Source organism: Rhipicephalus microplus, chromosome 1 (assembly GCF_043290135.1).
Source record: "Rhipicephalus microplus isolate Deutch F79 chromosome 1, USDA_Rmic, whole genome shotgun sequence".
Classification (NCBI taxonomy): domain Eukaryota; kingdom Metazoa; phylum Arthropoda; class Arachnida; order Ixodida; family Ixodidae; genus Rhipicephalus; species Rhipicephalus microplus.
In genome coordinates, this window is record NC_134700.1 from 156,776,805 (window position 1) to 156,793,115 (window position 16,311).

At 48.3% G+C, this 16,311-nt stretch overlaps 1 protein-coding gene across 1 annotated transcript; it reads right to left on the minus strand.

The window, feature by feature from the left end:
* Nucleotides 1–7,710: 7,710 nt before the first annotated feature.
* Nucleotides 7,711–13,583, minus strand: LOC142801386 (uncharacterized). Its single transcript, XM_075887537.1, has one exon. It carries the CDS (start codon nucleotides 13,258–13,260, stop codon nucleotides 11,419–11,421), a length of 1,842 nt encoding a protein of 613 aa, XP_075743652.1. The 5' UTR covers nucleotides 13,261–13,583; the 3' UTR covers nucleotides 7,711–11,418.
* Nucleotides 13,584–16,311: the final 2,728 nt, after the last annotated feature.

Consider the following 16,311-nt stretch of genomic DNA (forward strand, 5'->3'; position numbering starts at 1 on the left):
CGGAAGTCGAGCTAGCATCGAATGTAAAATACACGTTTCAAAAAGCTTCAACTTTTTACGCCCTTTTGTCGAGCAGAGCTTAGGCTTAATTTATATATTTGTCTGAGCGATTGTAGCAACAAAGAGAAATTCTTGTGTCTCAGTCAGAAAAAAAGTCGCAGCTTTGCCACAGAGGCGAAGCCTTGAATGCGATAGCAACAAATTAGAAGGTCACGTGCAGAATGGAATGCAGATCGAAACGTGTTCCACGTTTCTCACGCACAAATGACTGACGCACGAGACGTGCTCACAGGTAAAGATGAATGAAAATAAGCGTCTCAAATGTTACTTCGCAGTGTCTGAAAAGCGCGCCTTTTTAGCAAGCGGAGGCTGTGCAACCATTGCAGTGACCTTTGTGCCCCCCGTAACTACAACAGAATCGTTCCAGTGAAAGCCTAACACCAGCCAAGACGTATGATCCTCCCCACCGGGAGATAAAGGCGGGCGAGAATCATCCACTATGTATACACTCCTCTCCGTGGGAGAAAGCACGTGTGAGAGGTGAGAGCCGTCGCGTGCTCATTGCGCCATCTTGCTGGTAATGCTGAAAACACGATAGCCCCCCCCCCCCCAAGACGCCTGGCAACAGCGATAAGATATAAATAGCTTGCGGTTTGAACGCTTAAGGAGGTACCCCTCCCTACTTCAGTGGTTAACGCCTCGCATTCACGACGCGTTGGTCCCACGTTTAATTTCGCGCGCTGGAGTTTTTTAAAGACGTTCTCGGGGACTTTCGGCACAAATATTTTGGTCTGTCTGTTTTTCCCATCTTCACGGCACCGGGTACTTGAAACGGCCGACCCCATTCGCAGAGCCCCCCAAGGCTGCTCAAGATTTAGTGTTCTTACTTGTGCAATTGTCAATTACTAAGCAATTATTGCGCAAATCTGGGGCACCATGACAACACATATATATTTTGCATGTGCATCTTTTACTTGAAAATGCATACATAAGTAATATTAAGGACCGTAGTGCTTATCACGCTGCACTTACCTTGGAACGCTTGCTCGAAAAGGTGAGCGTTTTACACGCTTTGCTAAAACGCGATTGTGGTTACACCTACCCGTCGCCTTGCGTTCCTCAATTTATCACCTCTGAGATGGGCGTGCACACCCGTATCAGAGCCATGCGCTTCGTTTTGCAAGAAGGCGGCCTGGTGGCGCTCATGTCTTCCGTGTGACGTGACTTGATGCTCTCGTTCGCCTCCGCTGCATGTTCGAGGCACTGTAACGCAGCGCCTCCGAAATACCATTTACCAATTTTCTTGCGCAGAACATCAAATTAATTGTTCACTCTTTCCACACACAAGACTATCGTCTTTCGACGACATTTGCAGATTACATGCAGATGCGGGGCCAATTTTTTCCTTGACTATTCTGATTCTTGCATTTTCACACGCACACACACACACACACACACATATATATATATATATATATATATATATATATATATATATATATATATATATGCATATATGCATATATGGTGCATGACATCACCGCCCACGTCGGCGCCGACGCCGGTGGCGAAATCAAGGCGAGAGTCTCCAAATGATTGCTATTGCAATAAAAGGTCAAATGTTTCTGAGCCTCTCGTGGCACAGAGATGTTGAGATGAAGTAAAACGTGTTGTTTGTAATATCACCTTCAGAGGCCTTCGTGCTGCAGGAAAACTTGGTGAGAGCTTTGCAAAAAAGGTAAATTGTTTAGAGACAAGGCGCGGTAGTGTTTTGACCGATCGTAGCAGAAATAAAACAAGCTTGAACTAAGGTCATGAAGCATGGAAACATTGGCAAGTTCGCAGGACATAATTGAATATATGAACAGCGCAACCTAAAAGTAGTTACAGCGTAGCAATAGACAAGGGAGCAATAAACAAGGACAATACAGGGAGCAATAAACAAGGACAGAAAAGAGTGCAGAATAAAGAACAGAAAAGAGCGATACAGAAAAGAGCATTTTATTGCTTCTGTAGTTACACTGTAGCTACTTCTAGGTTGCGTTGTTTGTATATTCATCTAAGGTATTTCTCTATAGCACTCACAGAATTTGAGGGGGTACTGCAAGAGCACAGGTACTGTGTTACTCTCCCTAGAGTTCTTTAACTCCGTGGGGTACAGTAGGGCAGAGTTGGCCGCAGAACATACTCTTTCGTTGAATGAAGAGTAAAAGGGGCTGTGAACTCTCTGCTACTCAAAAGGAATTCCCAATCTATGCAACTCTAGTGCCGATGTGGCGTGAAGGGGATCTGGTACTTCGTCCTAGCGCTTGTATGTTATTACCGACGCTGCAAAGCAACAAAACTGCCTCGTAGCCTTACGCAACTGAGCGTAGACGCCCCATATGTAAGTTTAATGAGCTAAGTAATAGGATAACTTCCAGTGATAGCTAGAGCATGCTTGTTTGATCATGAACGTTTAGTTCCCAAAATGCGACTACCAACAACTTCGAAGCAAGAAACAGCGGCAACATCTAAAGTGTCACCGAAAATTCGTTTACCACACAAACAAATTGATACGTGGGTAAGGTAAAATGTATTGAAATAAAGTAAAAAAAGATGAAAAACAAAACCTTCTACAGCGGGTTTGAACTCGCCACCTACTTATGACGAGGTGGGTACTTCACCAGTACGCCACGTTGTGCCACACTCACTGTGTGGTAAAAAAACTGGTTAAAAGAAAACACGCCGTTCCGCTTCACGGGTCGTATGTGTATAGCTTGAACATATACGTGATTTTAGTTTTTTTAGTAAAGCTCCCGTCTTCATGAAACGGGAACTACTGGCACCCACGCATTACATGCCACTAATGCCAAGACGCCAAGTTTCTTTCAGAATTCACAACTTAGAAACGAAAATATAAAAAAAAGCATTGGCAGCATGTTCACCGAGTGAATTATGGAGTGGGGCGAAGCATTCGTCCTTCCATTCGTTCTTGCTTCCGTCCGTCCATGCGTCCGTCTGTGTGACCGTCCATGCGTCTGTCCGCCCGTCCGTGCGTGCGTCTGTTCGTGCATCCGTCCCGGCGTTCGTCGATGCATCCGCCCCTGCGTCCGTTCATGCGTCCATCCATGCATCTGTCTGTGTGTCCGTACGTTCATCTATTGAACACTCCAAGTACCACCATCTCGCATCTTTTCATCATATATTCCCCATATAGAAGCACCGCCATCCAGCGGACATTCCAAGGACTAAACGAGAGGTGGCACACGCACACTTTCTTACGGCTTGCGCTTCGGGTCCACTTCCCACCTTTAACCACCTCGAGTTCATCGTATATACTAGCTCACTGTATTTATGGCACTGCGGCTGAACGCTCGCTAAACCTTTCGAAAACCAAGGAGGTTACGCCCAGCGAGTATGACGTAGCAAACTTTTTCAGTCAGATAGTGCTCAATGTACATGCCAATGGCTGCTAATGGGAAATGAGAGGCGGAGAATTCGGCTTTTACTTTCTTACGGCTTGCGCTTCGTATCTACTTCCCATTTTTAACCACCTCGAGTTCATTCATGGTATATACTAGTTCATTGTATTTGTGGCACTGCGGCTCAACGCTCGCTAAACCTTTCTAAAACTAAGGAGGTTACACCCAGCGAGTATAACGTAGCAACCCTTTCTTGTCAGATAGTACTCAATGTACTAGCCAATGGCTGCTAATGGGGATCGCACCGTCCGCGCTCACTAAAAGCCGAATGCCCCTGTCTCTCATTTCCCCTTAGCAGCCATTGGCAAGTACATTGAGCACTATTTTTATTGTTCAACAACGCACAGAAGAAATCTCTCACTGGCACCACTTTGGAGGTCAAAATGTTATACTCGTTACATACTACAACGGCTACGCGGGACGAACGGGTGCCACTATATGGAGTTTCGCCCCTATAAAATTATCGAGGACCTGGGGCAGATCATTTACTGCCGAAGGCAATAACCGTTACTCACTCTTTCTGCTCGTTGACGTGCGCCGAAGTTTTATATTGATTGTAATGCTCGATACGAACACGCGTAATTGATTGAATGAGGTGTATTTTCGTGCGCAAGCGACGATATGCTACGGCACAGCAGCCGTGTTAGAGTGTGCTTATTTGTATGTGTAAACCGATAGCTGGAAGCATACATAGCCGATAGCTCAAAACCGAACCCCCTGTGCACGAAAGTGTCGCATCGTGTTACGCATCGAACGACAAGCCTGTGTTTGCACGCATGATTCAGCGAAGTGCCGACGAGTGCGCCCGGCGGCTGTCGGTGGTGGCCCGTGTGCGCTGCGCCGCAGGCTGAAAACGCGTCGCATCGATGCTCATCGCTCTTTGTGTGCACACCGTACGCAAGAAACAATGGTTCATTCTAGTTGACCGATGGCAAGGGTCTACTGTACAGTTATTCTTACTCCTCGCCATAGCATATTAATAAAACCAGAAACGCTGATGGCATGTACACATGACGGACTCGGCCGGTAAGCTAGGCCTACTATCGCAGGGAGCTGTACTCGTACGGGCCACTCTTATACATGGACCGATCTCGCCGCAGGTTGCTCGAGAAGGTTGATGCTTGGGCAATCCGCAAGCCTCTCATTGTTGTATTGAAGTGTAGACGAGGTAAGCAAAACTATAAGGAATTGCCAGAGATGCGTTTGAGATGTCGTTTTGCCGACCAGCGTTGTTTTTCTGGCATACTAGAACACACCGAGGCATTGAAAGTCGGATCAAACGATGGATCGTGAAGTTCGTAGATTATTTTTCGACCAGCACTGCTGACAGATCATCCCAACTGTGTTTGTAAGTGCCTAGTACAACTCTCAGGCTGGGGCACAAGTGGCTTCACCGCATTGAGCCGATATGACAGAATACCAGCTGATAATTGGAACTTAGTATTGAAAACGGCGTTATATGTCATGTAGTTTTACACTAAAAGGTCGACGCGCCTACAAAAAATACCTAACGATAAATATATAGTTACACATATGCTAGATGTATATTTGTTCTCCAGAACGCGTAATAGAAGTGTAGCGCCATTCGCACTAGAAGGGGGCTAGATATCATGAGCATAAATACCGGTTGCTATGTGAATAGTTGTCGTAGCGCGAGAAGCATTCTTTCGCCGGCACTCGCACGCGTTGAACGCAGGAATCATGGGCTCCCGTGGAGCGGCAAAGGCAGTCCTTGGTGGCCGCGGAAACAGGATTACAGACAAAAGTGACAAGGATTTCGAGATCATCTTGCCGAATCTGCCAACAGGACGTATTGTTTTGAACACATTGCTTTTGCACGGTGATATTCGAGTGAGGCCTTTCAAGGTCGAAGATTTCCGAGATGCCCTGGACAAGGAACGACTGCTTCCCGACGTAATTGCATTGGGCGCCTACCAGATCAACCATGTGTGGGCCGTCACCTTTAACAGCCAGGAGGCGACGAATAGGTTGACTGAACTGAAAGAACTCCAGGTCAAGGGACGCCGCTGCCTCGTTATCGACCCTCAGGAGCAGAAGGTGAGGCTGCGGCTTCACTGGCTGTTACACGGCGTTTCGGACGAAGATGTCCGCACGGCGTTGACAGCGTTCGGGAAAGTTACAGAAGTGACCCGGGAACGCTGGCGCGTGGAAGGAGTAAATGAGAAGAATTCGACGACCCGCACTGTTTTCATTAAGCTGAAAAGCGGTATGAAAGTTGAGGACCTGCCTCATCAGATACGAGTCGCCGGTGAATTAGCCTTAGTGGTAGCCCCAGGTCGGCCTATGCAATGCCTGCGTTGCAGCGAAACAGACGTTGTGCGTCGCGAGTGTAAGGTGCCTCAGTGCTCTCGCTGCCGGCGTTTCGGGCATAGGAACGCGGAATGCGTCCGTTCGTACGCCGCAGTGACCGCCGCAGCGGAGGCCGAAGATGCATAGAGAAAGAAGACAAGAGAGGACACTCCGCGAAACCTGGCCTCAGGAAGTGCGTCACGATTACGTAACCAACTAGTGCTCTCATCAAACGTCAGAGGGCGCAAGCGCAAAAAAACAGTTATAATCAATGCAACAGAATTGTTTTCACAAAATAATAATTATACACCCAAATTAGGTATGTTCTTTATACATAAAAACAATTAATTCAACACACCTTACGCGATTATTTTTTTCCAGTCGTACTGTCATAAACACCATCTACCCAGCGACAAGCCCATGCATTACTGACAGCGAGAAGCTTTCGTCGCTTTCGTCAATGTCGGCTGCGTCGGCGTTTTCAAGCGTGAGATGGCAGGTGAGGCACGTTTTCAAGCGAAGCTTGTTGAATGATATGTTGTTGGTCTTGTTCGGTCATTTTTAGGGGCGAAGCTCCTTATGGCGTGGCTTGGGCGTCCCTCGTATGTGACCACCAGTGGCACATACCCGAAATAGGTATAACACTTGACCTCCAAGGTGGTGCCAGTGAGAGATTTCTTCTGTGCGCTGTTTAACAATAAAAAATAGTGCTCAATGTACATGCCAATGTCTGCTAATGGGGAATGAGAGACATGAACATTCGGCTTTTAGTCAACGCGCACGCTGCGATCCCCATTAGCAGCCATTGGCATGTACATTGAGCACTATCGGACAAGAAAGGGATGCTACATTATACTCGCTGGGTGTAACCTCCTTAGCTTTAGAAAGGTTTAGCGAGCGTTGAGCCGCAGTGCCATGAATACAATGAACTTGTATATACTATGATTGAACTCAAGGTGGTTAAAAATGAGAAGTAGATACGAAGCGCAAGCCGTAAGAAAGTTAAAGCCGAATTCTTCTGTCTCTCATTTCTCATTAGCAGCCATTGGCATGTAAATTGAGCCCTATCTGACAGGGAAAGGTTGCTACGTTATACTCGCTGGGCGTAACCTCCTTGGTTTTCGAAAGGTTTAGCGAGCGTTTGGTCGCAGTGCCATGAATACAGTGAACTAGAATATACCATGAACTCGAGGTGGTTAAAGGTGGGAAGTGGACCCAAAGCGCAGGCCATAAGAAAGTGTGCGTGTGCCACCTCTCGTTTAGTCCTTGGAATGTCCGCTGGATGGCGGTGCTTCTATATGGGGAATATATGATAAAAAGATGCGAGATGGTGGGACTTGGAGTGTTGAATAGATGAACGAACGGACACACAAACAGATGCATGGATGGACGCATGAACGAATGCAGGGGCGGATGCACGAAAGAACGCAGGGACGGGCACACAAACAGACGCATGGACGGTCACACAGACGGACGCATGGACGGACGAATGCTTCGCCCCACTCTCCATCATTCACTCCGTGGATATGCTGCCATTTTTTTCAGAAAACGGTTACACCTGTGCGAATAAGATACCATGCAACAAACATAGAAAGATGCACACACACACACGTTGCGCTTCGTGTGTGCGAGTTTGTTTCTTACGTGGCGTCTCATTCACGCAGTTGTAACCTTTTTCTGAAGCTTGTAAGGACTTGGAGGTTCGCTAAAAAGAAAGTTTGGGGCTCTATGCGGCGGCTAGACGGGAACATTGTGCAACGTATGCAGTACAGCAAAGGTGGCACGGCGTCAAGCCGAGGCGACGCGTGCTTCGTCTGCCACGGACGCGAGCGTCTGTGCGCTGAGCATAGCTGGGCAGCTAGGTCATAGGCTCGGTGCAAAATATTGAGAAGCGTTCGCTGGGCCTCGCATGCTTCACGACGCGTTTCCCTATGGCTTGGAAGAAGAAGAAGAATAACTTTATTTATGAAGTCCAGCGAAGTTGATTTGGGGCGGGCCTAGGCGTCGGCCACGAGCCCTTGGGCTCGGGCGGCTTCCTCGGCTCGCTGGACGGCCCACAGTTGTTGTTCGAATGAGGAGCTGAGCAGAGCCCCCTCCCAGCGTGTCCTGCGGTCCGAAACTGCCTCTTCGTGGTTTTCATCGTTGCTTTCATCTAAACTCGAGCATTCCCATAGTATATGTGAAAGTGTTGCCCTTTCATCGCAAACCTTGCATTTTTCTGTTAAATACAGATCAGGGTAACAGAGACTAAAGAGAACTGGATTCGGATAAGTATATGTTTGCAGTTGTCGCCACGCAACTGCCTGTTTTTTATTTAACCTGTTGTGTGGCGGAGGGTACTTTCGCCTTTCTAGCTTATAGTGCTGCGTTATTTCGTGGTAACTAGTCATGCGGTCCCCCCACTCCCACTCCCCCCCGTGTGGAACTTCGCCCGAGGTGGCGTCGGCGTTCGCAACGGCTCGGTTCGTGAGTGCTCGAGCCGCCGCGTGCGCCGCCTCGTTGCCGGCCAGCGGGGTTTGTGTGTGTGCGGGGGTCCATATGACGAAAGTGTCATTTTTTTCCCGAATTTTGTCTTCGTTAGTCATTAGGATTCGCAGCGCCTCTCGGGAGACACGACCGTTCGCATAGTTGCGTATCGCTGCTTGCGAGTCACTAATTACTACTTCGGCCTCAGTGGTCGCCACCGCGAGTGCTATGGCCACCTCCTCGGCCGTCTCGGTCAGTGGCGTTTGCACCGTAACGCTCGTCATGCATGTCCCTTTACCGTCGACCACCGCGGCCACGTAACCACACCTTCGCGCGTATCTGGCCGCGTCCACGAATACCGCTTCCTTGCAATTTCCGAATTTTCTCTGCAAGTCCTGCGCTCTCTGGTTTCTTCGGCCGGTGTGATGTTCCGGGTGCATATTTTTGGGCAACGGCGGAATCACTATCTTTTCCCTCACCATCACGGTTATGTCGGCTTTTTCGCCTTGCTGCGTGTGATAGTGGATTCCCAGTTTTTCGAGGATGTACCTGCCCGTTTTAGTCTTAGAAAGTCGTTCATACTGTGCTACGTTGTGCGCTTCTATTAATTCGTCAAGCGTGTTGTGCAAGCCTAGTTCTAATAATTTCACTGTGCTTGTGTTCATGGGTAAGCATAAAGCTTGCTTATACACTTTCCTGATTAAGCAATCTAATTTTATCTTCTCGGCGACGTGCCAATTCAAGTAAGAGGCAACGTACGTGATTCTACTGAGGACAAAGGCTTGCACAAGTCTAATAGTGTTCCCTTCTTTCATACCACTATGTCGGTTCGTAATTCGTTTTAGAAGTCGGATTGTCTGATTTACCGCGTGTTCCAACCTGCGAACAGTTTCGCCATTGTGGCCATTGGCTGCAATATACAAGCCTAACACGCGTATAACGTCTACTTTGGGAATGACGTGGCCTTCCGAGGTCGTTAGCTGTATCGCTTCCTCTGCGTGATTTGCGCTTTGTTCGCTGTATTTGGGCTTTCGACCTCTGCGCGTAGGTCTGTAAACCAGTAGCTCCGATTTCTCAGCCGAGCAGGTGAGGCCCGTGCCCTCTAGGAATCTTTGAACCGTATCGATGGCTCGCTGTAGCGTCTGTTCTATTTGGCCGTCACATCCCCGAGTTACCCACAGAGTAATGTCGTCTGCGTACAGACTGTGGGAGAGCCCGTCAATCTCTTCTAATTTAGCTGGTAACCCTATGAGTGCGAGGTTAAAGAGCAAGGGCGAAATCACCGAACCCTGAGGAGTGCCGGCGCTGCCCATCTCTATCTCTCCTGACTCTAATTCTCCCAATGTGATCCTCGCTGTCCTGTCCGTTAGAAAATCACGGACGTAGTCGTACGTCCTTTTACCGAGTCCTAATTCTATTATTCGGGTAAGTATAGTCGAGTGCTTGACATTATCAAACGCCTTCTTTAAATCTAGGCCTAAGATTGCTTTGGTAGAAGTGGTCATGCTGTCTATTACCTGGTGCTTGAGTTGTAGCATGGCGTCCTGCGTGGAGAGGCTCTTCCTGAAGCCCAGCATGGTGTGAGGAATCAGATCGTGGTCCTCGAGAAAGTTTGTTAGTCTCGCGAGGACCACGTGCTCCATGACCTTACCAACGCAGGACGTCAGCGATATCGGCCTTAGATTTTCCAGCTGTATGCGCTTTCCTGGTTTGGGTATCATAACGATGCGGGCGGTTTTCCACTGTCGGGGAATACGTCCCTTTTCCCAGCATTCGTTAAGGAAAACCGTGAGGTGCTCTATCGATGTGTCATCTAGATTCCGAAGCGTTTTGTTCGTAACCCCGTCTGGTCCGGGCGATGATTTCGTGTTGAGCCTGTGCAGCACCGCGCGTACTTCAGCAATGCTGAAAGGTCTGTCCAAGCACTCGTTCGCAGTGCCTTTGTATTCAGAGTGGAGCACGGGTCTAGTCGGATTAGTGTATCTCATCCTGAGTTCATGCAAGAGTTCTGCGTGGGTTCCTTTGTAGACGTTGATTATCTTATAGACATTTTGCCTATATGCTGTTTTAGTCTCCTCTGGATCCAGCAGGAACCTGAGGAGATTCCACGCCTTGGTGAACCCTACCCGACTATCCATGCTATTACACGTCTCTTCCCACTGTGACTTGCAAAGCTGTAAAGCGTATTCCTCGATGTCTCTATTCAGTTTAGCTATTCGCCTACGTAAAGTCCTATTGTGTCGTTGTACTTTCCACCGGGCTTGTAGGCTACGTTTAGCCTCCCACATATGCAGAAGCTTACTATCTAGGACCTGGAGGTTTGCCTCAGGAGGGACCTCATGCGTTGCTGCCGCGACATCTTGCCTCAGCATTGATGTCCACTTTTCTATATCTTCGATATTTTCCGAGGAGTCAATCCTATTTTCCCTGTTTTGCCTAAACTTGTCCCACTCTACAAGTTTTAGTAGCTTGCTTTTCTTTTTGCACGGCCCCGCATTGGCACGAATTTCTACAATAGTGTGATCACTGCCCAAATCCTCCTGTGTATTCGTCCAGCATACGTTTGTTATGTTTTTAACGAACGCGAGATCTGGTGACGTATCAGCACAAACACTATTTCCTTGTCGCGTAGGCGCGGAGGGGTCGGTAATGAGAGTGAGACCCTCCAGTAGAGCATCCTCCCATAGGTTTTTGCCTTTCAGGTTTTCGTATTTGTAGCCCCATGCGGAATGATGAGCGTTAAAGTCTCCCGCTACGAGGAGCGCTCGGGTCCCCGCGATGCCGGCCGCCTTCTTGAGTAGCGCGCGGAAGCGGTGCTTAAGTCGAGGGCTACTATACACATTAAGAATGAAAAGACTATTGTCTCGATTCTTTGGAGGTACTATCTCCACCAACAGGTGCGGTATCGCGTTTACCTTAATCTCATGCTGCGTTACGGTTAGGTTACGTTTGACTAGCGTCGCGACGGCCGGTTTGTCCCGAGGAGCGCTATCCTGAAATGACCTGTAACCGGATAACTTAGCTTTAACGTTAGTTTCCTGTAGAAGTATCACATCTGGCTTCTCCTTGCTAATCAGGTATTGTTGAAGATGTCCCCGCTTTCTAGCGTATCCTCTACAATTCCATTGCCAGATTACGTAATTTTTAGTATTGTGAGTAGCCATGGTGATAGTAAAATTTAATATTTTCCAGTGTTCTCCCTAGTCTCTGTGTCCACTGGTCTGTGGTACGGTTTCCCAGTCTGTTTGAGGGGCCCGCAGCTGCTAGCTGGTAACCTTCGCTCGTTGTTTTCAACCCTCATCTGCAGGGTGGCGAGTTGTTGCTGTATTTGCTGCATTGTAGTTGTTATCTGCTGCATCGCGCCTGTAAGCTGGCTAAGCATTCGTTCCATTTCTGCTTTACGCGTGTTCTTTTCATCCTCTATTTCTTTCCTGACTATGCTTATGTCGTCTTCGACATCGTGCCGTTTCCTATCCCTTTCCTCTGTTTTATGTGTTTGAATTTCGGCTTGCGCCGGGTCCACTTCAACTGCCCTGCGTTTCGAGGGGGTCGGCACCGTTTCATCCTTAGATAGTACCTCCCCTGGATTTTCCTGCAATCGGATCGTTCCGCCCTTTTTAGCTACCTCATTTTTTAGACTAGCATTTTCTTCCCTGAGTTCCTCAATTACGTTTTTGTATCTAATGTTATCTCTCTCCAATTGCTCGAGTCGTTTTTGAATTTGCATGATCATGTCGTGTTGACCTTCACTGTTAGAAAAGGCAGTGCCAGACCGCGCACGCTCGCCGGAGGCGGCTGCCGCCCAGCTCACCTTGGAGGCTTTGGGTAGACTGTCGTTACCACCGGGTCCGGCAGCTCGCGTCGCTGTAGTGTCGGTACTGGCGGGAGACGTGCCCTGGGACTTAGGTCTGTCCTTGGCTCGTTGGCGCTCGGCGTTCCTCGACCGAGAGCGGGAGTGAGACCGGGACCGGGAGCGGGAGCGAGAACGCGAGGCGGATCGGCCTCGTCTCTCCCCACGCAGCGCCGAACAGGCGTGTCCACTTTCGCCGTACACCCTATAGCTCTTGTCTGCGTCCTCCTCACGTTGCCTTCTTTCCCACTGGCGTTTCTTCACTATGTAAGGAGTTCTGTACTTGGCTTGGCATTTCCTGTCTCCGGTAGGGTGGTCCTTGCCGCAAAGTCGACATCTGGGCTCACAGCAGTGGTCTTGCGGTGGATCATCACAGCCACAGCCTCTGCATCTTCTACTTTCTGGGTTGGGGCAAACGTCGGATCGATGTCCAAGTCGGCCGCAAGCGTAGCACGTCTCGTACTGTTTCTTGTAGAGCACGCAACGGTGCTCCGTTCCGTTGTAGTATATGTAGCGCGGCACTACACTTCCTTCGAATACGACGATAGCGTGTGCCGTGCTTCCCATCCTCTTCGCGTGCAATAACGTAGGGTTGTGCTCGTTGACGAGGTGTCTCTCAATATCCTCAGGAGAGTCTTCGTCGGGAATCCCACGGATGATGCCCTTGGTTGTATTTTCCGGCGCGGCTGCATATGCACGCGCTGCGTAATCTTTGTCTCCCATGGTTAGCTTGGAGATTTGACAGTATCTTCTGGCTCTCTCTTCCGATGGAGTGCTCACTACTACAATATTCTGTCTTTCATTTACGCGAAAGATATCGCCTCTGGTTTCCTCTTGGTTCAGTCCGGCAGCGGCACGTATGCTGTCGCCGATCCGAGCAGCACGATGTGTCCTGGTGCTGAAGCCATCTCTAGGGCGTACGATGACCTTGATGTCGTCCACCGGCAGATTCGGTTTTTTGGTCGCCATGCTGAGTCGTCGCACGTTTCTGGCTGCTCTTTTGACAAACGCTTCATCATCGTTGAGCGCGTCAGCGGTCTGCGCAGCAGGGTCAGTGCCCGCGACGCGCGCCTTGCGTTCCTTGTATTTGGCCCGAACCTCGAGCCAGCCATTCTCCTTGCGGACATCTGTCGGCGATATTTCTTCACCGTCTACGTGAACAACTTCCATTGCAGTCGAGGATAAAGCCGTTAAGCGAGTAGCAAAGGGGCGTCGCACTGCTCGCTGGGTTCGGCATAGACGCCGGCCGCGTCTGCAGCGCGAGCGACGGCGTCTACCGGTGCTGCGTTAGGCTTAGTTCGTGTGCCAGTGTGGCACCGCAATAAATGAGCTACAGTGTCCAGAAAAGCGGCTCACCTCCGAAAAACTTGATATAGGCAGGATTCGCTGCCCTTCCAGAAACTGCTGAGTAGAATGCCGTTGATCGAAGATCTGAATTTCTGCCACAAACATAAAACATCCGCGGAACCGACGTGAAACGCGTCCGCACCCTCTGGCCCCCCTGGTGGCGCCCCCTATGGCTTGGAACACGAATAATTCTTGGTGTGCCGGAGGCAAATCTGGAATAGCCAAGTGGCCATCATCTTCGTTTCTTCGCTAGCCTTCTGCCACTAGTGCAAGCTGCTCACAAATTTTTTTGGACGTTTCCAATATATTTTTACCGCACAAATTTCAACTACGATTTTTCTTTCCAATGTACTGTGCTGATACTGCGTACACACGAAGGTGTTCTAAAGTTCCCAGGCCGCGATACCATTGCATTACAAGGGATAGCGGCCTGGAAACTTCTGAAGATCTTTGTACGTGGTCTTGACGTCTATCTTTGTAAGTCAGAGTTTTATGGGTCAGAGATGTATCACTGGTTTTGTATTGTGCATCGATTAGCTAATCATTCAAAGGGGTTTGTTGGTACACTTATGACGTGCACATATCTCTTTCGTAATTTGACAGCGAAGCATCCACTTACTAACATTTTCAGACCGCGCTGATGCCATGCCGTCCAGCGGTCCAAGCTACGGCAGCTACTGCTGTGTATCGTGGTGCTTCAACAATGGCAGAACCTACAAGAAGCCTGGGACGAGTTTCTTCCGCATACCACGGGACGGCAGGTGTGTTAAAGCTTTTGTATGGTTTGCATGTCTTTAGGCTTACTGTTCATACTTGCTCAGTGAGGGTAACAATAAAAAATCACTATTCAAGCACTTTCCCTTTCAGCTGGTAGTTCATTGCCAATGCAGGATGAAAGCATGGATGAAGTATGCTGGACGCGATGATCTCCTTAGTAAGCCGGCCAGCCTATTGTACGCAACGTACAGGGTTTGTAGCGACCATTTTACTGCTCAAAGTTTCATGGACCCTGGGCACACAAGGCTTACAAGAATGTCTGTTCCCAGTGTGCAACCAGCTGCACCATGTAAGTGATTGACTGAAACTCAATTATGTGTAATAGCAGCCACTTGTATTGAATCAGTGGCGACAGTTAACCGCGAAGATCTTTGTAGCCGGTGGAGAAACCTCACTATAGAAGTAACACTTGGAAAGTCTTAAATTTTGTGAACTATGGGCTATTACCTTCCTAACAGCAGCCTTACATTTCTGTCGTTTTTTGGATGCTCTTGACCAGCGCAACTTGTTTTGAAAGACTTTCAAGGGCTATTTCACGTTATCTTCAAGCCTGAGTGCACATGTACATATACCTTTCATCGGTGAAAGCTGGCATTGTTGATAATTCCAAAAATCACAAATTACTTGTTTCCTAGTTGGTGCCTTCTCTTTTCCTCCACGTTCGACGAATTTGCACATTTGAAAGAGCTGTTTAAGTTTCCCCATGCTACAAGCTTTGTAACTTGTACTAACTGCACATATATGCACGTTCTCCGAGCGTCGCTTTAAATAGTGACTGTGACATGACTGCAGAAGCTGCACTGCAAGGTGCGGATGAGCTTCAGTTTGTGTTATTTTAAGCCTCTTACTGACACACTGTCGTAATTTCATTTCTTCAAGACCTGCGGTAGAGGCTTCAAAAAGCGGCTCCCACACATTGAGGTGCCCCGATGAACAGGGTGCGTTCAGTGTCGCGATTTATTTTTTTTTACCCAAATTGACTGTTGACCAAACCTCTGCAGGTGGCAGCTGCCTTGTAGCTGGTGAAAGAATTTCTGCTGACTTCGTCTTGCCGGAGAAAACCTTAACCAGTCGTTCAGCTGTCACAAAAGGAACTTGTGTGACCGGTAAGTTGTATGTTCACTTCAACACCAGAGTGGATTGATATTGAGACTTCCGCAGGCCGCTCGCAAGATTGTTCCGACAGCACTGTCCGAGGCACTGAACAAGCTTCACAAGACCCTCCAGAAGATGTCTCCGCCAACAGCTCCACGCCTGAGTGCCTTAGAGAAAATGGTGACTATGCTTTTATTGCAGGTGTTTTTAATGTGCTATTTTATGTTTAGGACATTCTGAGGAAACTATCCTCAAAAGGACACTACGTGTGCACTTACAAAATGTAAGCGTGGGCTCTCAGTGATTTTCATTTTTTTTTGTACATTGTCAACATTGTGAATGGTTTGTTTTAGATAGTATTATCGAAAACTTTGCACCACAGAAAGTTGTGCACCTTGGGTCTGAAAGAGGGAGGAAAGTGCTCGTATGGGATTAGTTGTTCTTCGCTTTTACATCCATTTTTTTGTTTATTGCAGTGCGTTCCTGTGTGCCAGCGACAATGTCTCCATCAATTAAGTACAAGCAAACCATTAAACATCTGCAAGCCAAAGTAGCAGCACAGCGGAAAACTAACAAAAGACTGCGGAGACAGCCTCACCAAACTAACCACTCATTCGTTGCATACATTGTTTTGGTTACCCGCTATGAGGAGTAGGGACACTGTGTATTCGGTCGAAGTGATTTGCATAACCTTAAAAAGAATGTTGGGTATCCTGTCTGTATTTTTGTAGCAAATGCGGGCGAACTGTACACTTTACTGTGGGTCGCTTGGTCAATGTGTATGCTTTATCTCTCCAGCTCAAGTAATATATCGATAACAAAACCGCTTGTTGAAATGTCTTCGATCGGGTAAGGAACACAGTATGAAGTGGGCACAGTTCACGTTATCACGCTTTTTGTATTTTAGCTTCTCATCAACCTCCTCATCTCGCGCATCAAAATTTTCAAAAGAATACCCAAACTTGTAGCGTTTGATGGGGCTGCGGACGCTGCCATTTTATT